Source organism: Phlebotomus papatasi, chromosome 3 (genome assembly GCF_024763615.1).
Source record: "Phlebotomus papatasi isolate M1 chromosome 3, Ppap_2.1, whole genome shotgun sequence".
Taxonomy (NCBI): Eukaryota; Metazoa; Arthropoda; class Insecta; order Diptera; family Psychodidae; genus Phlebotomus; species Phlebotomus papatasi.
This window is the reverse complement of record NC_077224.1, coordinates 4,331,963-4,354,910: the sequence shown is the minus strand read 5'-3', so window position 1 is coordinate 4,354,910 and position 22,948 is coordinate 4,331,963. Positions and strand designations below refer to the sequence as shown.

The window sequence follows — 22,948 nt, the reverse complement described above, 5'->3', positions numbered from 1 at the left end:
GGACGATCGGGACAGACGGGATGGACGAACAGACGGGCGGACGGGGAATGGACGGACGGACGGAGCGAACGGACTGAATGGACGAAACAAACGGAACGGAAGGGACGTTAGGAACGGGCAGAACGGACGAACGGACGGAACAGATGGGACGGACGGAACGGTGAAAACAGACGAAACGGAGGGACGGACAGAACGGATGGAACGGATAGGACGGACGAGACGGACGAACGAACGGGACAAACAGAACGAACGGACGGAGGGAACGGACGGGACTGACAGAACGAACGGACGGAGGGAACGGACGGGACTGACAGAACGGACGGGACGGACGGGACGGACGGGACGGACGGGACGGACGGGACGGACGGGACTGACAGAATGGACGGAATCGACGTGACGGACGGAACTGACGGGACGGACGGAATTGACGGACAGACGCGACGGACGAACGGTCGTCGTAACGGAAGGGACGGACGGGACGAACGGGACGGACAGAACGACAGGACGGACAGAACAACAGGACGGACAGAACGACAGGACGGACAGAACGACAGGACGGACCCTGAACGGACGAACGGGCGGACCCTGAACGGGTGGAACGGGCGGTCCCTGAACGGACGGGACAGACGAGCGGACGTCCCCGAAAATCAATTTTTAGCACGATATTCGTAATCTATGAGTGTCAAAACGTATAAATACAAAATTTGAACCCGGTCTGACGAAGTCGCAGTTGTAGGGGAATACTGTAATTTTCTAAGCATTGTCACACGTGAGTTCGAAACCTGACAATGCCAATCAAACTTTTCTGTCATTATTGCATGAGTTCGAAAATGCAATTTATTGACTTTTTCTTCTTTTTAAGTGATTTGAATTGCTAGAAATATCAAATATTTGACCTCTGACATGCGCACGTAAGCTGAAATGGCAATGTCACGACTATTGAATCACATTCTCAAAAAAAACACAAGGGTATTACAGAATTCCCTTACTCGTCAGGAAAAAAATAATTTAATTCATAAGAATAACAAAATTTTGTCATTATAAAGATAAATTTGACCAATAAGATATTAAACTTTATCCAGTCAAAAAGCCGAATTTTTGGTAATGAAATTATGACTTTGGTGAGTAAAAAAAATAAATTGATCGGTAAATAATTAAAAATCATAATCAGTCATCAGAACTCCCTTTAACATCAAACCGATAATATCAAGATGTTTCATAAAATCTAAAGTTTCCTTTGCTTAGCAGCTTTTGCACTGCTCATTTTTTCCTCCAAAATACTGCCCAATAATGCACTGAGCTAAAATAACTAGATGTACAAAAATTATTAAGAACTCTACACTGTGTGAGAAATTGACATCAAAATTTAGCATTTTGAAGTAAAGCACCACCATTCAGTCGAAGTCGGTTTACTTCAAAAGCTTCAAACTGACAAATTAAGATTAGGGAAAAGTGCTCTTATTTCGAACGTTCATGCCTTCGAATAATGTGAGTTTATTTTGTTTTTCGTAAGAAATTTACACTAAATTATCACGGAATTATCAACAATTGATGATAAACCAACTAATATTTTTAATAGAAATGTTTAGGTCTTTTAGGAAAACAAAGAAAATTCACATTATTCAAGGCATGAACGTTCGAAGGGAGAGTACTTTCCCCTACTCATGCGGATATTTCGTCCTTAGACGAAAATACCGTTAAATTATTCCTAATAACGGTTTTTCAAGGTCAAAGGTTGAAAAAGGCTCTAGAGCATATTTTTCAGGCGAATGGGGTCATGTTTAGGCTAGTAGGAAAGGTCTTGGAATTTCCGACAAAACTGAATCGGTTACAATCGGTTCTGAACCACTACTGAATCGGTTCATACCCGATATTTACTGAATAAATTCTGTTTTTTGCTAATATAGGGTAAGTGCGCCAAATTTCGGCATAGTTGCATGCAAGCGTCAAAGTCTCAAGTTTGAAATGTAATATTTTAAATACAAATTGATTTTTTTTATTCTTTCTCCTGAAAGAGTGTTGCATGGTACCTTGTAAAGAGTTTACCGTCTTTATTTAGTCTAAAATCATTCTTAATACATTTTAAAATGAATAAAAATATAGACATAGCTTTGGTGCCCTATTTCGGCCACCTTCATTCTCATAGTTCCTTGCCCTTCAGGAATTCTTCCAATACCTTTTTCACGTCATCTTGTTTGTCGAAGCTACATTTTTTGTTATTCTTTTGCATTGTATAATCTCTAGAGTACGTAAAATCTAAAAGTTCATGGAAATTCGAGGAACAAAAAAAGTGGCCGAAATTGCAAGCTGGCCGGAATTTGGCACACTTGCCCTAGGCATTCAAAAATTATTTCAAAATTTCCTTCAAGAAAAATTGAAGTTTTGAATAAAATTTTTGATGAAAAATGCCTCAATATTGTTTTTAATTTACTTCAAGAATTGACAAGTCCAAGATATTATAAGGGAGGATAGGGTAGTATCACGGATGTAAAATCTTGGAAAATATTTTCTTTCCAAGATTATTAATTAAAATTTTCAAGGATTTTACTGGGTATTTTCAAAGCTAACAATTTCTATAAATTTTGCAAAAGAATTGGAAAAAAAGTTGAGGTGTTTGGAACTGTCCCAAGTTCCCTTAAGCTGTAACAAAAGAGAAATAACATGCATAAGATGAGTAATTATTTAATTTACCTAATTCTGCCATTGAGGGCTTGAACATATCTCGCATACGATGTTGTTGCATGATCTGCACCAAAACTGCAAAAGCCTCTTCTTCTGGCATCTGCATCAACAGCAATCCCACAATGAAGCCCGATCCTTGACAATATCCCACTTCACGATCATGCAATGAATATGCCTTCATCACATTGAACAGTGCCTCCTGACCAAGGCCATCTTTCTCCTTGAAAAAATCATGTTCGGGATATGTTCTGGCAATATCGCGCCTAATAACTTTCTCACAGGCCGAAGTGGCTTTTATATATTCCGCATACTGTTTCTTATCCGCTTCAGCGGCACCACACAGCAATTGCCACACAATTGCCCGAAAATGATGAGGAATACCTTTGCGCACCAAATCACGTACACACGGATTCTTACGCTTCAAACTACCCTCCCAATCTGTCACTATACTCGCCCACGTCTGCCAGATATCCTCCTCAACCACTGACGTACCCGAATTGAAACTAATCTGACTGGTATCGGAACTCTTGCGACTATGTGCTGAACTCTGGAGTGAATTGAGACTTTTGGCATCACTCTCGTACAATTTATTGGCCGCCTCCAGCTTAGCCAAAAGTGAGAGTTCACTCGATGGTAAATTTTCTGCTGTACTATTATTAACTGCTGCATCCATATTCACTACGTTATTGTTCTCCGTCGCCGAAGTGGTCAATGTCATGTCTGAGATTTTTTTTTAAGTTCGCGTTCAACAGCAACGCGATCGTTTTCTCTTTGTTTCCTTTTCCCTCTGATTACTCGTTGTTACTACAATTTATTTATTATTTTTTTTACTATTTCACCGATAAATTCAGTCACTAAACTCTCTCTATATATCTCTTACTGATATTCCCTCTTAATTCATTCAACTGATCATTGAATGCAATACGGAACAAATCCTATCTGTCCTCCCTCAAAAATTGAACCAAGAGTAAAAAAGTGGCATTCACGTCTCTTTGATTTTCGGGAGCGACTCTGCATTAATTGTTCAGCTAAAATATTCAGTATCACTTCCTTTTTTCAAACTGAATTTCATTCAATTCTCTATTTTCCCCTCGACCTACACACTTCTACTTTACAAATAAATTAAACATATACTGCACGATTTTTTTTTTCGATGAAATTCTATAGAGAGATGGGTATGTTTTTTTGCAGAAATCAATTTTTTTGTTACAGATACATTAGAGATTACTTTGGCTTTTTCATTTACTACTATTTCCTACTGTTTATCGTTTATATTTTTCTTTTACTTTTGCATTAATTATCCATGAGATGTGATGATAATCTTAAGAGAAAAGTGTCACTGGTTTCTGCAAAAAAAGAGTGAAGAAAAAAAAACGGCAAAATATTTAATTGCACATTATTTCTCTCACTATTATTTTAATTTTATTACTAAATGAAACGACAAAGTCATATAACAATTGGGAGAAATGCAATAATGATAGAGTAAATTAAAAGTTGCCACAAGAGATATCACAAAATAATAACTATATTAATTTTTTAATATGAAAAAAAAAATCTTTTTTTTTCATCTCTTTCATTCATTCACACACATTTCCAATATTATATATATTGTACAGCCATCTCCATTGCACCTTTTCCCATTCTTCTTTTTTTCAATTCATGCAACAATTATTGCTGTTTCAGAGCAGAACTAACGCTCTATGTGCTTTTAACACCAATTCATAAAAAAAAATTATACAAAGAAATCCGCGTCTATCGAGTAAATAAAAAAATTGTATTAAGTCTAGATCAGCTTATAGTACGTGAGATTCTTAATGTGAGCCAATTCAAAATGCCTTCAAAGTCTATTCAGGCTTAGCAACATGGCTTAAGTCATATAATTTTAAAATAGGCGAGTTTTTTGAAGAAATTGTGACTTGGTGAAGCATTTTTGGCCAAAAAGTCAGTCGTAGTAGGCTTTGGATTTCGTTTTATTCTTCGTTTTTGTTTCAAGAAAATTTAATCAGTTTTCTTTTGGTGAAATTTTTGTTAAAAAATATTGATTTCTGACTGAGTAATTGCAAAAAGATTGAGAGTATGCAAAGATTAAAAGTAGACAATCATTTTAAAAATCCAAATGTTAGTTATGCTGAGATTGCGACCCCACATTCAGGAAGATTATAATTCGGTTTAAAGAACTCAAGGCTGTTGTAAGCGGCCGAAAGCCTGGGATTCAGGACAAGAGGATGGAATAAAAAGTGCTAGAGCTTTTAGAGAATCAACTCAGTCTTTCCGTGTAAGATGTTGGCAAAAAGATGGAAATACATTGGAGCTTGGTCCATAAAATCAAGAAAAAGAAAAGTTTGATAACCTGAAGCGTGGAATCGTTTGAATTTGCCCAACACTGATACGATTTTAATAGTTTCAACTATTGTTTACTTTTTATTTGGCAGTTGTCATTTTTAGTGCATTTCATTAGTTTTATTTTGATACCACTCTCGTTAAAAAATAGCTACTTAGAAGCCTAGATCAGCCTATTGTAGGTGAGATTCTTAACGTGAGCTAACTCGAAATGTACGCAAATTCGATTTAGAGCTGAAGTTGGGGGACGCCATTCAGGGCCTATAGCGAGGCTCTACTGTATTTAGAATACGGCTTCTACGATTTCTTTCATTTTCGAATATGTTTTAGACGTTTTAGAGGTAATCAAGACAAAGCCAGTGATAAGCCTAGATCAGCTTATAGAGTTGCGATTCCTTCATTGCAAATTTGGATTATGGCAAACCCGAACGATAATTATACATAAATAATGCAAATTTTGTTTAATAATTCTTAAAGTGTATGAAACATATTATCGTTATTAATGAGGAAAATTGTATGAGAAATGCATACAAGTATCTGAAAATCTTTAAAGTCGATTATCTCGGAAACTATGAGGAATAGAGGCCTTAAACTTTACATCCATTTAGAGCCTCTTTCAGGCTTGATATGTGCAAAATTTCACTGGAAAATGAAAAAAAAAATGGATGACAAATGCGTAAAAGTGTCTGAAAATCTTTAAAGTCGATTATCTCGGAAACTATGAGAGATAGAGACCTCAAACTTTATGTCCATTTAGAGCCTCAGTCAGGGTCCCGTGAGAATCCGCGAAATAATTCGCGCTTCGCGAAAGTGCGCGAACAAATACACGCTCCGCGAATATCCGCGAAAAAATTTGCGTCCCGCGAAAATCAGCGAAAAAATTAGCGACCCGCGAAAATCCGTGAAAAATACGCGCCCCGCGAAAATCCGTGAAAAAATAAAATTCGTGCCCCGCGAAAATTCGCGGAAATTTTCGAACTCCGCGAAAATCCGCGAAAAAATACGCGCTTCGCGAAAATCCGAGAAAAAATACGCACTCCGCGAAAACCCGAAAAAAAAATTCGCGACACGCGAAAATCTGTGAAAAAATTCGTGCCCCGCGAAAATCCACGAAAAAATTCGTGCCCGGGAAAATCAGCGAAAAAATATGCGGCCCGCGAAGAGCCGCGAAAAAATACACGACCAGTGAAAATCTGCGAAGAAATTCGAGGATCGCGAATTGTATATGTCACCTTACAAATCTTCGAATTAGGCTCATTATGTAGGGAGAGAGAGAATGGGAGAATGAGAGAGTGCTATATATATATATATGGGAAAAGCTTATCCGACGCCGCTTCTCCCGCTTTTTTCCCGCCTGACGCTAATTGCAAATTTTCTTAAAATTGAAATCTTTAAAGTGAAGTATCTCGAGAACTGCTCGACGAATGTCTTAATTTTTTTTTAATTGCTCTATATTTTCTGGGCTACAACATAAACGTAAAATTTTCAAAATCGCATGCTTAGATTTTGAGATAAACTACAAATCGTGATTTTTACCCGGTTTTTCTAAAAACTGATAGCACAGAAATCGTCGTACGTGCGAGTAGATATATTTAAAAAAAAATTATGAAGATATCTCTTTCCAAACCAGAGATATTGCGTACTACGGACGACCGGACCCGAAATTGCCGGCTTATGATTTTCGGCATCAGGGATGTTCAAAACATATATCCTGTGAATTTCAGCTCAATCGGAGCACTTTGAGAAAATCCGAGGATTACAATAGGTGTGATTACACAGAAAAAAATATTTTGTAAAAATGTTCGTAAATGTTTGTGAATTCCTATTGGGGAGTTACAATATGCTTGTGAATCGTATAACGCACAAACAAGTTCGTAAAAGTTTGTAATTTTCTCACAAACATTGTTCCTAACACGATCACTTGACGAGCATTTTTTGTACTTATACAAACATTTGTTCGTAAATATACAAAAAAAAAGTTTGTAAAATTTTGTAATTTTTCCCTAAATTTTTGCCAAACAAAAATTTAAGAAAAAATGACAAAATTTTACTAACACTTTTTTGTGAGTTTACGAATATTTACGAACAAGTGTTTGTAAAAGTACAAAAAATGCTCGTCAAGTGATCATGTTACAAACAATATTTGTGAAAAAGTACAAACTTTTACAAACTTATTTGTGGGTTATACGATTTACGAGAATTTTGTAAGTCCTCATTCGTGATTGTGAGTAAAAAGAAATTAAATTGTTCTTGCTTTCAATGCAGTAAAGTCAAGCTATAACATACAACAATTTTTAATATTCCATGTAACAGATTGATAAGACATATTTAACTTTAAAAATTGTAAAATTATGTTTTTAATTAGTTCTTCAAGCATGAGTTTTCATTAATTTCTGATATTTTCTTCAGTTTTTTGAGCTATTAATCGGAACATTTCGTACGTGCGGAAATTGTGCATGAGAGGCTGCAAGAAACACTTTCGCAAAGTTTGAGTCGAATCGACAGACATGACATTTTGTAATGAATGCAGTATGTGTAGATTTTTAAGAATCATACCTAGTTCAACTATTTCATATCATTCTTACACAAAAAAGCATTCCTCTCAACTAAAAAAAGACACTATCAAGCACAAGCCCCCTTAATCCAAATAAACACCCCCAAAAATCATTTCCTCTTCAACTTATATTTTTAATAATTTATTTTTCTTCAACCAAACACCCCTTCTTACGCAGCAATTTAGGTCGTATTTATAGAAAATCAATTTCATAATTTACAATTTTGAATTACCAATATCATTTTTTTAAATCATAACTTTTTATTGTTGTTGTTTTCGTTGGGTGAAAGAAAGAAAAAAAAACAAATAAAAATATATTAAACACTTTGTTGTGCAAGAGCAAATGGAAAAAAAGCACGATAACCAGTGTCGAAGTCACTTTTGTGGGCGAAGGCCGAAGAAAATGCGGAGAATAAAATCACACGTTTTATTTCTCTCTCTTTCTAAATATTATTCCATTATTCTCATTTCTAACATTAATATTTGGCATATTTTTTTCTGAAAATTCAATAAATATATCAGATTTGATGAATCAATTTTCTTTTCTTTCTTTTGGCTTTTTCATCTCCATACAATTCCACATTATTAACCCAGTATCAACAGAATTTTGTTATAAATTTCATGAAAACATAAAATGTTATACTCACAAAAGTTACAATAAACACAAATTTATATAACGTTTTTCGCAAAAGTTAACTAATATGTGTCTCATTTCATAATGACACCTACAAGCACTGAATTAACTACTAAAATATCAAGGGTATTCTTTGTGGATAGCGTAGGATGTAGTTCCTTAATTTTGAGATATCTATTTATTTGAGCAAAGCCACCCTCCCTAAGGAATAATAAAATTAACAAGAAGCTAATGCCTGAATATAATACCGTTCGTTGCCCTTTTTGATCGTTTTAGCAGTTTTAGCCATAGAATGATGTTTATTAGTCTGAAACTTTCATATTTTTTGGTCAAATATTGCGCAAATTTTAGTGGAAACTATGATAATACTCACACTTTTAAATCTGGATAGAAAACAGTTGGAAAATAACTAAGTTTTCCAAGAAAGCATCCTAGTTCATTTTTAGAGATTACTCAGGATGACATTTCGTCCATTTACGAAAATACATTTGAATCATTCCTAATAGGGAAACTTGTGCAGCTTCGTACGAAAAATGATGCCCTATATTCAAGATTTATTTAGATTAAGTTCGTAATTCTACCTTATGAAACCCCTGGAAATTTTCAGACTTTCCTCTAGAGGAAAATTAAAATTTAGCAGCAATTTTTACGAAGCTGCCCCAGTTTTCTAAGCTACGTGCAAAATTTGGCCACCTATGTACGTCTCATTTTCATCGTAAACAGTGCACACAATACAAAAATTTGCACATCAGTGTTTAGACGGAACTTTCAACTACTTATTTTAATCCAATTTGTAGGAGGTATCATGTGCTTTAAAGTCAATTTTATGATATTTTTCTAGTTTTTGTGACACTTAGAAAATCATTTTTTTTTCACTGCATTCTGACAGCCAATTAAGTGTATGATCCTCTCGTAATCACACCTATTATAATAAATATAATCCTCGGACTTTCTCATACACCCGCAATCTGTCTTATAGAACATGTTTTGAACATCACTGATTCTGAAAATGGCCAGTGATAAATTTAAAGTAAAATGTAGAAAATTTCACAAATTTGATAAGAATTGCTCAAAATGACCAAATTGGCAATGACAAAATCACTCATACCCCATCTACCATAAGCATATTTAGGCTTAATATTTGATTTGACAGAAGTAAAACAAAAACATGTGATGAAGTCTCATTTTGCTGGGAAAGTGCGGTTTTTTCTTCAAGTTTTTCGTGAAAACTGTTCAATAACTTAATTTTCTTGTGAACTTATTCAATGGAACTTTCAACTGTTTTTAAGGTCAAAGGTTTGAACTGCCCTAGAAAGTGCATTTATCAAACGAATGGTATCGTGTATAAGCTCGTTGGAAATATCTTGGAATTTTTGACAAGGTTTGAGTCAATTTCTATCGCTTATGAATCGGTAATGAACCGGTTAAAAGATTTGCATAAGTCTATCCTATTCTTTCGACTCCAAATTGGTCTGATCTTAATTTGGTGTGATGTTCAAAACAAGAAGAAGAGTGCAGAAGAGTAGGATAGACATGTGCTAAAGTTTTAAGAAAGAAAGGGATGTGAATTTCGATTTTATAAAATGTCTCTGGTCTAAAATGTGTGCCGGAACCATTAAGAAATTAAAACAGATAAGTCACTTGGATAATCTTAAGGTCTGAAACTCGTATAAGACAGTTTTAAGGCCCCTAATGTCCTAGGCACACTTACGAAATAAAGTTTAACCATTATTTCCAAAATAATTACGCTAAGCCGTCTATCGGCTAATCTTCAGGTGTATCACAGTCCTAAAGTTCAGTCATATGGCTTAACTTTCCTGTTAGGGAAGGTTTTTAAGAAAATTTTGACTTACGATTTGATATTAAGGAAAAAAACCGATGGGACCAAATGACCATGGGACCAATTAGCCATTCTGTTTTAAAAAAATCCCTTAATTTGCCTAATACTAAGAATTCCAAGACTTCCGGAAACTGAGCTAAACTTCTAGTCTAAAACCCGTATAATGTCCTAGTTACACTTAAGACTTGAGCCGAGAGACGCTCCCCATCACTTTCGCACTAACTAAGCCGTTTTTCAGCTTAAGCCGAGAGAAGGATTAGCCAGAAATTGATGGAAATGCAACTTAATCATTATTTTATTTAGGGTGAAAGGAACACCTATTGACACTTTAAGAAGTCGTGTCAAAACTTATTCACACTCTACTCTGTACCATTTGGAATACGAAATTCGAACACTTATCCTTATCGAAAAACGCAGATTAATGAAAAACATTATATTAGGGTAAATTATACTAATTCAAAACCTGCTCTAAAAGGAAATTTTTCGCTACTTTTTAGTTTAATTAAGTGCTAATCTTTATTGTTAACGGTACGTGAAGTTTTCAAATGAAATAATTACTTATTTCGTGAACAAAAAGGGTTTTTTCTGAAGTGTCTGCAAATGCTTCAATAGGAAATCCCGGAAATATGACTTTTTTGGAGAAATTTTCTTTTTGTTTCAGACGGGAAAGAAGAAAAGACCAGGAATAACAACAAATCCTGCGCTCAAGAGCAACTCAACAAGGTTCTTGAAGCCTTTCATCGCAGTTGCACTTACAAAGTTTGTCTCCAATTAGGAACTTTCCCTTGTCTCCATTTGGATTAATTTGTTTGCAATAGCAGCATTTTACACTCGCGTATTTTTCTTGCATTTAAGAAGTTTTCAAATTATATCTAAAGAATTTTCACTAAACAGTAACATTCTAGAAGAGTCAAGGAGAAAATTTATGTATTTCTCTTCAGAAAAAATATGAATTTAAGTGTTGAATCTTCTGTCAAAGTTAAAGCGTCTGGAAATGGTTTTGAATTAGAACATTTACCCTACTTAGATTTTATTGGATGCAATAAATAAATTTCAACATTTCGACAAAAGTGTCAATAGGAGTTTCCTCTCGAAGAGGTGTTCCTTCGACCCTATACCTATGTTAGGCCATTCCTCAGATTAAATCTTAAGTGTGTGTAAAAGGCATATGTCTCTAGTATGAAACCCGTTTTTTTTTTTATTTTGACAAAAATGATAAGTTAACGATAACCGTAATGTACCTTTTACACCATTTCAAATGAAATACATCGAATTCGATTAAATTATTATTAATCGTATCGAGACACTTTATTCGGTATTACTATGTAATCATTACTATGTGCCTCGTATTGGAAGAATCTGCTGATCGTAGATCTCCCAGGAACGCCTTCTCCGTAGTAAATGCTTCTTCCGTGCTTTTGCAGGTTTTTGGGCAGAGGCGGTGCATTTTATTGCGTTTTATCACAGTGAAAATTGTTTTAAAAAAAATATTGCACCGGGCGGGACTCGAACTCACAGCTGCGAGAGTCGAGTCAGAGATCTCACCGCCCCAACGGTCTTGCCCATTGCGCCACTGAGATCCCCATTCGACTAAATAAGTTGATTAATATGAATTCTAATTCTAATCAAGAGGACTCGATGTCCCAAAGCAATTTTAAGATCATATCGCCGACATTTTCTGTTTGTGCATTCAGCAAAGAGATTTTAACTTAGTTGCACCTTTCCCAAAATTGTTCTAAAGTTATTGAGTTTTGTTAATGTTATTCATTTACCATTTCAAACAAACTTCTAATGACTTTCATTCTAAACTTTGACAACTATGTATGCGTTTTCCATTGTCGAATAATTGTATTTTTCATGGTTCTCTGATACTCTGTCATTGTCGACTATTTACTGATAACACCATATGTGTGAGAAGTGTGAAGAATTTCAGGTAAAAAAATGCACAAACTCTCTATACCACACCATTTACTATCAAGTTGGGAAAAAAATGAACTGTCAGAGTGTCTATTATTGAGAAATCAAGTGTATTTTATAAATAATAAAACCACTTTTTTATTAAATAATTCAGCATCGTGTCAAAATTGAAAGAGAAATTGTAGCAATTCATTTGGTGAAAAACTAACTAGTTACATCATCAAAAGGCAGTCTTTTACCCTTGAGACTGGTCCCAAATGAAGACCATTCACAAAGTTCAAATGTACAGAAATTTATATTCTGCTAATATTCTATTAAAAAATAAAAAACAAACACCCGCATGCCCTGTGAAAAGCCAGAGAGGAACGAGGAAGATTGCATGGAAGTTCATGTACGTTTTTTAACTCCGCACAGCTCAACAAAAAACCACGAGTTGACCAAGTCACGCAAATGATTAGTATTCCTCACTTTACCCTCGAGATAGAACACATTGCGAAATTACATAGTTTTCTATAAAGGCACAGTGCAAATATTCTCTTCTAATACTCATTAATTTTCCCTTCAAGAATTATTCATTGAACCCAAAAGAATTCTTTAATTATTTCTCTGAATCTAAGAGATAATAAGAGAAACTTACTGTACAGGATTTTCATCACGTTGAATTGTCTAACATTAAACAAAATCAACTTGGAAATAAACTTCCAGCAGAAATGTATCAAAACACACATTAACAGTATTTAGTCTTTTCTAAAAATATTTCTGCCAGAAACTCAGTCAAATAAATGAGTTTGTATAGTTTATTCAAACATATTTAAACAATCATTCGGGAAATGTTGAAAATTCGAATTAGGGTGGAAGATTATTTTGATGAGTAGAGTTCTCCAAAATTGACTGGGAATTCTCTCTATATTGAATAGAAGAAAGCTTTACGTAACGAATGTAAGAGTTTTTAGATGTATATTGCATCAAGAGCCATCACGTCAAGAGTCAATTTAAACCTGAAAACTGCTGTGATCTACTAAATTTCATAGGAGTCCGAGGGGTTGATAACTTCTATTTCTACTGTTCATGGTTCCCTCTGTTTCCTCCAGTGCCGATCTGTTGATTTTCTTCAAAGATCACGTCGATCTACGGATCATTGAAACGATCGCACCACTTTGTCAATCGACAAAGAATGTGCCGATCTACTAATTGGTACAGAGATCGTGCCGATTTAAAAATCTTTTGCAATGATTATGCCGGTCGGTTGAAAAAATAGCGACAATCTGCTGATTCGTTCAAAGATCGTAACGATTTGGATGGATCTTTATTGAACAATCTGTTAATTTCTTCAAAGACCATAAGGATTTATTGATCTGTCGATCTTTGAAAAGATCGCAAGTATCACCAGATATGTGCAAAGATCGTGCCGATCTGTCAATCTCTGCAGAGATAATGCACATTTATTAATCTTTTGTAAAGATCCAACCGATCTGTAGAACTATTCAGATATCGTAACAATAAACAAATTTACCCATCCTTACATTTTTTGCATACATTACGCTGATTTCTTGATCCTTTGCACAGATTCTACCGATCTCTGCCAAGATCATGAAGATCTACTGATCTTTTTCACAGATTCTACCCATCTCTGCTAAGATCAGTACCCTCTTCCGATCTTTTGCACAGATTCTACCGCTGCGACGATCAGGACGATCTATCGATTTTTTGCACAAGTTCTACGAATCTCTGCCAAGCTCAGAGCAATCTACCGATCTTTTGCACAGATTCTACCGATTTCTGTCAAGATCAGGACGATCTGCCGATGTTTTGCACAAATTTTATCGATCTCTGCCAAGATCAGGACGATCTGCCGATCTTTTGCACAAGTTCTACCGATCTCTGCTAAAATCAGAACAATCTGACGATCTTTTGCACAGATTCTACCGATCTCTACCAAGATCAGGACGATCTTCCGATCTTTTGCACAGATTCTACCGCTGCGACGATCAGAGCAATCTATCGATCTTTTGCACAGATTCTACCGATTTCCGCCAAGATCACGACGATCTGCCAATCTTTTGCACAGTTTCTACCGATCTCTACCAAGATCAGGACGATCTACTGATCTTCTGCACAGATTCTACCGTTCTCTGTCAAGATTAGGACGATCTTCCGATCTTTTGCACAGATTCTACCGTTCTCTGCCAAGATCAGAACGATCTGCCGATCTTTTTCGCAGATTTTACCGATCCCTGCTAAGATCAGTATGATCTACCGAACTTTTGCACAAATTCTACCAATCTCTGCTAAGATCACGACGATCTGCGGATGTTTTGCACAAATTCTACCGATCTCTGCCAAGCTCAAAGCAATCTATCGATCATTTGCACAGATTCTACCGATCTCTGCCAAGATCAAGACGATCTGACGATATTTTGCACAGTTTCTACCGTTCTCTGCCAAGATCAGGACGATTTTTCGATCTTTTGCACAGATTCTACCGTTCTCTGACAAGATCAGGACGGTCTACCGATATTTTGCACAGATTCTACCGATCTCTGCTAAAATCAGAACGATCTGCCGATCTTTTGCACAGATTACACCGATCTCTGCCAAGATCAGGACGATCTACTGATCTTTTGAACAAGTTCTACCGATCTCTGCTAAAATCAGAACGATCTGACGATGTTTTGAACAGATTATACCGATTTCTGCCAACATAAGTACGATCTTCCGATCTTTTGCACAGATTCTACCGATCTCTGCTAAGATCAAGACGATCTGCCGATCTTTTGCACAGATTCTACGGATCTCTGCCAAGATTAGGACGATCTACTGATCTTTTGTACATATTATACCGTTCTCTGCCAAGATCATACCGATTTGCAGATCTTTGTAAAGATCATAACAATCTGTTGATTACTTTAAGAATCATGCCGATTTACCGATCGTTCATAAAAATCATACCGATTTGTCTGCTTCTGAAAAATTTTTGGCAATATGCCGATTACTTTTTAGTAAAAAAAAATCCTGTGATATTGACGATTACGCACTCAATATAGCTTACTACAAGAGGCACTTATCAACCCCTCGTATGAATCTCTTTTTTCATTTGACTCATCTTTCAAGTCTCAAAATGAATAATTACAAGTTGCCACTCGAAAATTTTACTCTCTTTCTCTGCTGCCTCCTGCTTACACACAATATTGCACAAGACTTTTTGAATTGAATGAGAGCCAATGAAATTTGTATATCACGATAAGACATTCAAGAGTGTAGAGTAATTTGTGAATGAGAGTCTGGAATGTGTTCAATTATGTCTTCCTCTAATTTTTAATATTAATAAATTCTCTCTCTTACTTCACTATAATCTTCTATTTTTTCTTATATCTTTCTTTCTTTCTTTCTTTAAAAAAAAAACTAACTCCCCCGCTGTTTCACAACATCATCACCATCATCTTGAATCTTTCGCACTCCTCATCACACAAAACACATGCCCAGAAGTGCGAAAGATCTTCCGGTTGTGCAGCTGAAAAAGTGGGAGAGATAAAAACTCCGACTGATCATCTCTTTTCTTATTCAATTGAGTCAATAATGATGTTGAGGGGAAAATAAAAAAAATATGTATGCAAGAGAATCTTCACCTGTGTTCACATTCGATCACAAAGTGATATCCCAACTTTGAGAGTATTTGTGAAATTTCAACAATTTCAACAGACATAATGTGGTTGTATGTGTGTTTACCTGTGAACGGTAAAACCGAATAGGTATAATGATCTAATCTTCCCGCGCACAATGAGCCCCAAAGAGACAGTGAATCGCCATGGAGTCTCTTCACCCAAGGGGACAATCATAGGAAAAGTACAATACATTGAATACATTCATATAGAAAAATGTCATGTTTGTTTACACAAAATCAATTAATAATACAGCACAACATCTGATAGAGAAATCAAAACATCCTCATAAGTCAGATTTCTAAAAAAAGCAATTTTGTTTTTTTTTTTTTGTGGAAATTAAGTGACCAAATTGAGAAATCACTAAGAATCTTTCTTGATTGAGCAAGGGGTAACTCATTTCGGGGAACTCAAGTCAATTAATTCAAGCAACCCACGGGTAACCCGAGAAATTTACAGGAAACCTGAGGAACCGTCGGGGAACCCGAGAAACTCACGAGGAACCTGAGGAACCCACATGGAACCTGAAGAACCCACGGGGAACCCAAGGAACCTACAAGAAACCCGAGGAACCCTCAGGTCAGGGAACCCGAGGAACTCACGAGGAACCTGAGGAACCCGAGGAACCCACGTGAAACATGAAGAACTCACGGGGAACACGAGGAACCCACGAGGTACCTACGGGGAATCTGAGAAAGCCACGGAGAACCCGAGGAACCCTCAGGTCAAGGAACCCAAGGAACTCACGGGAAACCTGAGGAAACCGAAGAAACAACGTAGAGCCTGAAGAACCCATGGGGAACACGAGGAACCCACAAAGAACCGGAGAAACCCACGTGGAACCTGAAGAACTCACGAGGAACCCGAGGAATCCACGGGAAACCCGAGAAACCTACGGGGAACCCAAAGAATTCATGGGAAACTCACATAGAACTTAAGGAATTCATGCATTTTTTCCAGGAAATGCTGGAAACTCATATATTTTTTCTGAGAACCTATGGCGAACTCGGGAAACCCATACATATATTTTTTTTAAGATCACTCCTTGTATTCTAAGATTTTTATTGATTTGAAAGGAATTAAAATCCGGAACACTAGTATACAATAGAGCGAGTGCTCTATAATTTAGCCCTCTAACGGTGTTTTCTTTAATATGCGAAAAAAATTCTAAAACAATGTTTTCTAGGATAATAATGATCCAATAAAGTCGAAAAATCCATCCATTCTTCATTATCTTTTTTTGTTTAGGCGCTAGGTAAGAAAATATAAAAATTTTTTGAAACTCTTTTTGCTTTTAAAATTCACTTTTTTAGTTCTTTTCAAATTTTTTAAGTAAAATATACAAAGTAGAATGAATGAACGCGAAAATTCACGTTGAGAAAATGGGAGGTTTTTTAATGTGAAAATTGTTTAATTCCTTAGAGTTAAGTCATTTTCACAAGAAAATCCTTTTTATAATTTAATTGAATACAGCTATTTGAGTTAATTGTAAATAATTGTCGATATTACAATAAAAACATTGGGATGAGATTTTGAGCTGGAAGACTCATATTCTTTTGAGCTATCCCAAAATTCAGGATAGGTTTGAGAAAAATCCTTTTGTACAACACTATTTTGGTTAATAAGGAATGCAAAAGTACATATTACAAGAAGGGACATGACCTGCTAATAAGGATAAAATAGAGAAGAAAATATTTTGTTGCATTTCAGAGATTTTTTGCAACCGCAGCGCCGCCAGACGTTTGTCAAGTGAGTTATTTGTGTCTCTATTTCTCTCTCACAGTTGAATTGCGCGCGATTTAAGAACTTTCCATTTGAAGTGACATTTGCATTTAATTTCTTTGTATTTCTGCAATATTTAAGTAAAAGGATGTGTAGTGAACAGATATCCGTCTTCCAACAAAAATATCAAGAAGACAATTTCTTTCAATATGAGTTTTTATGTCTGTTATGTCTTTTTGGCGCAAAAATATTTATCATGGCACCGTGAATAAACAAGCAGTATGGCTATCTGTAATTTCCATTAAAATTATCAACACAAAATTACCGATATTACACGACTTTTAACGAGCACAGGTCTGATCTAGTACAAACATAAAATAATACCCCTTTAGGGTGGAATCATCACTTCTCGCCACGTATATTGAAATCGCTATTTTTCCATTATTTATGAAATAAATTAGCCGTAAAATTATTTGTATCTCAACTGCTGTTATTTATAGAGTCGAAAAATACTAATTTTTTGTTTTGAATTTAAATGTTTGAGCATTTTTTAGAGGAATATTTTAGGGAAGTGCATCGAATCCAATATTTCTTACCAAATATAGTAAGTGTCATGAAACTTTTATCGAACAAAATTTCCGATTTTGAATCAATAATTTGCCTATTGAACATTTAATTACATTCGGCGAATACATAAAATTTGTATTTAGTTAGTTAATATTTCATTTTATATAATTTTTATGTAAAAATGAGCCATGGCGGAAAGTGGTAATATTCTAAAATTGATTCACCACCTGTCGCCTTAGCTTTGCTTTGTGCTATAGTCTAATAATTTGATTTCTCAAATAAAAGTGAAGAAAAATCATTTGATGTGAGTACTAATAAAGTAATCATGAGGAAAAAGAAATGCTGAATGTATTCTTTGCATATTGCCCAAAAAAATCGAGTTTGAACCTTTCCAAGTGGGTGGCGAGAAGTGGTTACAGAACTGGCGAAAAGTGGTAAAAAGTGACGACGAAGTGGTTATTTTTGCATTGTTAATAAAAACCAGTTTTTTAGGTACTCCCGCGTTAAATTGTAGGACAATTGTTTTGACGAATCTAGAGCCAATATATCTAAGTAGCTTTGTATCAAATTTGAGTTATCTAATAATAAGAGGTCAAAAGTTATAATACAATTAACTTCACTTTTTCCTAAAAGTGGCGATAAGTGGTTACTCCACCCTATATCAAAATTTCACATTTTAATTGATTTTTTCGCACTCCGATAGAGTCAATGAATCCAATAGAGTCAACAGGCCTGGAAATAATTAGTTGACTCTATCGAGGTCCCACTGTATTTACACCCAATTGCAAATTTTTCGATTAATTTACAGCTGATCTCCAAAATTAATCAATTTTTGCATCCAAGCAAATTTTTGCAAACTATTTTTTTCAGAGTAGGTGTGGCCTATTTTTGAATCCATTAAAACTCTCTATCACAACTAAAATTTTTGGTGTAATTTACTCAGTGTTACCTCTTGGACAATTTAATCATTGAAAATTATTCAGAAACTTTAAATTTATTTAATCAATTTCTTGTTAAAGGGGCGTATATTCCGAAAATGGGCGGAGCTTTCTTCTAGCTTCCCTCAGACAATTTTCCCTCAAGTTTAAGTGTAATAAAATTGTATTTGAGGCATTTTTGGCTCAGAACTTCATAAAAAGCTAAAGTTAAAGTAAGATTTTTGAGGAAAAGGTACAAAAATGTGTATACTGAGTAGCCCTCTTTGGGATCTTCAGGTGTTTTGCAGCAGTTTCTTTGGAAAGTTTCTCATATTTGAAACAATCAAATAAAATTTCATCCATTTGCTTTACTTCTTCAACACGGTGGTGGTCAATCAATCCATTGAACTTTATTAATTTTTCAGCACTCACGAGAGGCAGAAAAAAAATGAGATAAAAATTTGTGTCGTGACTCGTATTTCAATTATTCCAGCAAAGCAGAGTTTCTTTTCATGATTCATTAGATGGAACAAGCCTAAGTTTTTCGTTTGTTTGCTTTTTTCTTCGTCGGATAAGGGATCAGGTGTTGCTGGAGGTCAGAGGAGGCCATAAGGACTTCCTCAGGGGCTGCTTTTGAGGTCAATCACCCAGGCATTTGATTTATATTGCAAAATTCAACATTACAATCATTTTCATTTAAACCCAAAAGATTCCCATGGTCCCAGGCAAGGAATCCCGGGGCCTCTGGGCAATTGTTTGAGGGAAATTGGCAGAAAATCGATAGGAAGTGGGAGGATAAAAGTGTCACTCCCAAAAAAAATCCACCCACTTTCTTATTCGATTTTTTCCTGTCCTCCCAATTGCTATTTCACACAATTTTTCACCCAATTCACCTTGCAAACACACCTGTGAGATGGCTTCTGGTCAAATATTTCTTCTAATTCACTACCTGGGCTCACCTTTTTTTTTCTCCTGGCCACTTCCAACAGCCAGCGCCGAGATTGAGATGAAAAAGTGTTGAAACGTCATAAAGAATTTCCGTTTTTAACTAGCACACTGGTAAATCCAATGATTTCTGCAGGATTTCTTGCACAATTGGCTGGAGAATTTATTTATCTGGCCATTTGATGGGCCTTCCCTTGGTCAATCTTTTTCCTCGCTAGACGAGAGAAGAAAAACCACCCCAACTCCACGAAACACTCCTCCACTTTTGGTAGAAACTCGACAACTAGATGTGTTGTCAATGGTGGGCATACTACGTTTCATTTTCTACACGTAAAATACTCATGTAAAATACTCACGTATAATATTCAAGTGTAAAATAATGAAATTTCTACATTTATTACAAATGTCTTAAATTTATTTAAGAAAGGCAATATTTTAATTTAAAATCTTTAAAATAAAACAAGAACCAGCGAAATTAAATGAACAATGAAAAATTAAATTTGTTCGGCAAAAAATTAAAATTGCTCAGTAAAAAAAATAATAATAAAAAAAAACTTTATCAGTAAGAAGTGTAAATCTTAAAAAATGGATCTAGGGAAAAGTGGTCTGCCTTTGAACGAAAAATAATGTTCAAAATTTGAGATTTTTTTCAGAGTAAACTACAACATGAGTTTTACTTTGCACTGCACCAAAAAAATCTCTTGTTCATTAAGCTTCTATGCTTACCCCATTCAGGACTCGCAAGTCCTCAGTTTTTCCTGGTGAGGAACTTGAAAATGTGATGTCGATATATTCAAAGGCAGCCTGCATGGTCTGCCTTTGAATGTGGTTGAGGCAGCCTTTGAATCTTTATTTTTCACTGAGAATATTAGGGCTGTAACATTAAACGGCCCATTTAGCATGAACCCTAATGCACTCAATAAAACCACCACTGTAGCCAAAAGTCATTATACAACAACATTTTTTACATTTTTCTGAAGCACTGTTTTTCACTTGAAAATTTATAAGAAAACGCCATTGAAGTTGACAATTGTGAGTTTGAACCATCCCGGCCGCAGCAAGATAGCATGTTATAAGTATTTGTATGACATTCGTCAGACCAAAGTAGAAGTTCGGTTTCACATACAGTAAACTCTCGCTCAATCGGCTCTTTTTCAATCGGGAGAAAAATTTTGTTGACAATTTTCATATTTAATTATGAAGTTAATTTGCTCAAATTCGCTGTAGTTCTTCCTATTTTATCGTGATAATTTATAATTGAATGTTTTTTGTAGAATTTACAATGACTTTGACGCTCAAATCTATCGATAATTTGGATGACATTTTGCCCCATATGCCCGATTGGGAGAGAGTCCACTGTATATTCGTTTGAGAATGTGTGATAATTTGTCTCATTGCAATTTTCTGACAGAGAAACAATATAAAAAAGCATTGTAGAATATCTAGCACTTAAGCTGAATAACTAAAATGAGAGGATTATTAAGGTAAAGTATCCTCGACTCGACCACCCCGGGTTCCTCAAGTCGACCGGTAGAAATATTTATTCAATTTATTTACATTAACAATAATGTTTAGCGAATGGTATAACATTATAGGGTCAATTATTTCATATTAATTCAAATCAATGAAAATATCATAGAAATTAACCATAATATACTGAAAAAAATCATAAAAAGACGGAGCGTTTAAATATTTCTTAAATATAAATTCTCAATTTTTCATCAAATTATGGCATACTTTTTGATATTCTTGACTTTTCTCATAAGGAAATTAATTAAATTATTACCCTTACAGATTGCTTGAGAATTCAAATTTTGAGTTTAATTGCAAGTTGAGGACCTAATCTTTATTACTTGTGGAACAATTTTAGTACCATGACTAAGTTAAAGATTAATTTTCTGTATTAAAATTGAAAGTGCATTTAAGATAAATTGTTCCTCAATTCGACCGGTCGACGAATTATAGCAAGTGAAGCTTTTTTCTCTTGAATGTTGTTCTGCTTCTGAATGAATTCAAAATGGTGAGTTTTCATATTTATTTTAATGATTAACTAATTATCTTAATGATTAACTAAGTGCTACAGTAGAGTCTCGCTATAGTCCATGTTTGGTTATGGTTCCAGATTTGACACTTGATTTGATCCACTTTCTTTGCGATTGTGGTACTTGTCCTCGCTCTCTTCATTATGGATCACAATTATCACAACTACTCAATAAAGTTTGCCAAAAATATTAAAATAATTATGACAACATTTCATGTCGCGTACTAAAAAACATAACCTAACATAAAATCAGTGTTTTGAAATCAACGGTCGATAAATTGTGGACTATAGAGCGATGGCCTATAGCGGGACTCTACTGTACACAGTAAAAAATAATTAGTAAGATTATCGCGTGTAAAGGCCTCTACACATTGGGAGCAATTTTTGTCAAAAATTGCATTTTTGACAGAATTTTGACGTTTCTTCCTACAGCACTGCAGCCAATTTCCTTCAAAAAAGCAATTTTTGACGAAAATTGTGCTCAATGTGTAGACACCTTAATAGGAGAGTATCGATAATTGTAGTAAATTTGCAACGATTATCGTAGTAAGCAAAGTTGAAAAGCAAGCAAGTTGAATTTTCGTAGTTGAAAAGCAAACTAAGTTGAATTTTCCTTCAACAGTTGCACTGAAATTACACAAAATATAAAAAAAGAAGAATGAGTTCAAACGAAATTAGTTGAAAGTTAAACTTTTTGCTGCGATAATCGATTGAAAAATTACTACGAAAATTGAATTGATTCTATTACACGCGATAATCGTGGCAATTTTCAATCAGTCAGTTGAATGAAGTTTATGCCATTTTGTTGCTTCTTTTTATTAGTATTATAGTAATTATTACTACTATTTATTGCATTTGGGCCATTATCTACGGTTGGATTTTATTAATTCAGCAAGTGAATTAATTCCTTTTCAATTGAAAGTTAATTTTTTCAGTGGTTGTTATTCGAAATTTCAACTAGTTCAGTTCAACTAATAGAATTCAACTTGCCGATTTCATCTTATTTTTACTGTGTATTATTATATATTGAACATGCCAAAGTTAAATCTGTGACCTTATAGTTTTGTGATTTGTTTAATTTGAAGAAAAAATGGGTGGTCGAGTAGAGGAACACTTCGCATTTTTAAAAC

The 22,948-nt window shown here is 35.1% G+C and overlaps 1 protein-coding gene across 6 annotated transcripts in view; it reads right to left on the bottom strand.

Annotated features, from left to right (window-relative positions):
* LOC129806470 (ecotropic viral integration site 5 ortholog) overlaps positions 1–20,084 on the bottom strand; it is a 35,286-nt gene extending 15,202 nt beyond the window's left edge. For 5 of the 6 annotated variants that reach the window (XM_055855092.1, XM_055855094.1, XM_055855095.1 and 2 more), the window contains exons 1-2: positions 19,792–20,084; positions 2,692–4,028 (exon numbers count right to left, since the gene is read on the bottom strand). In XM_055855092.1, the coding sequence (XP_055711067.1) occupies positions 2,692–3,400 (709 nt within the window). In that variant the 5' untranslated portion in view covers positions 3,401–4,028; positions 19,792–20,084. Of the gene's footprint in view, positions 1–2,691; positions 4,029–19,781 lie in introns of all 6 variants that reach the window. The other variant, XM_055855093.1, reaches the window with a different exon arrangement.
* Positions 20,085–22,948: the final 2,864 nt, after the last annotated feature.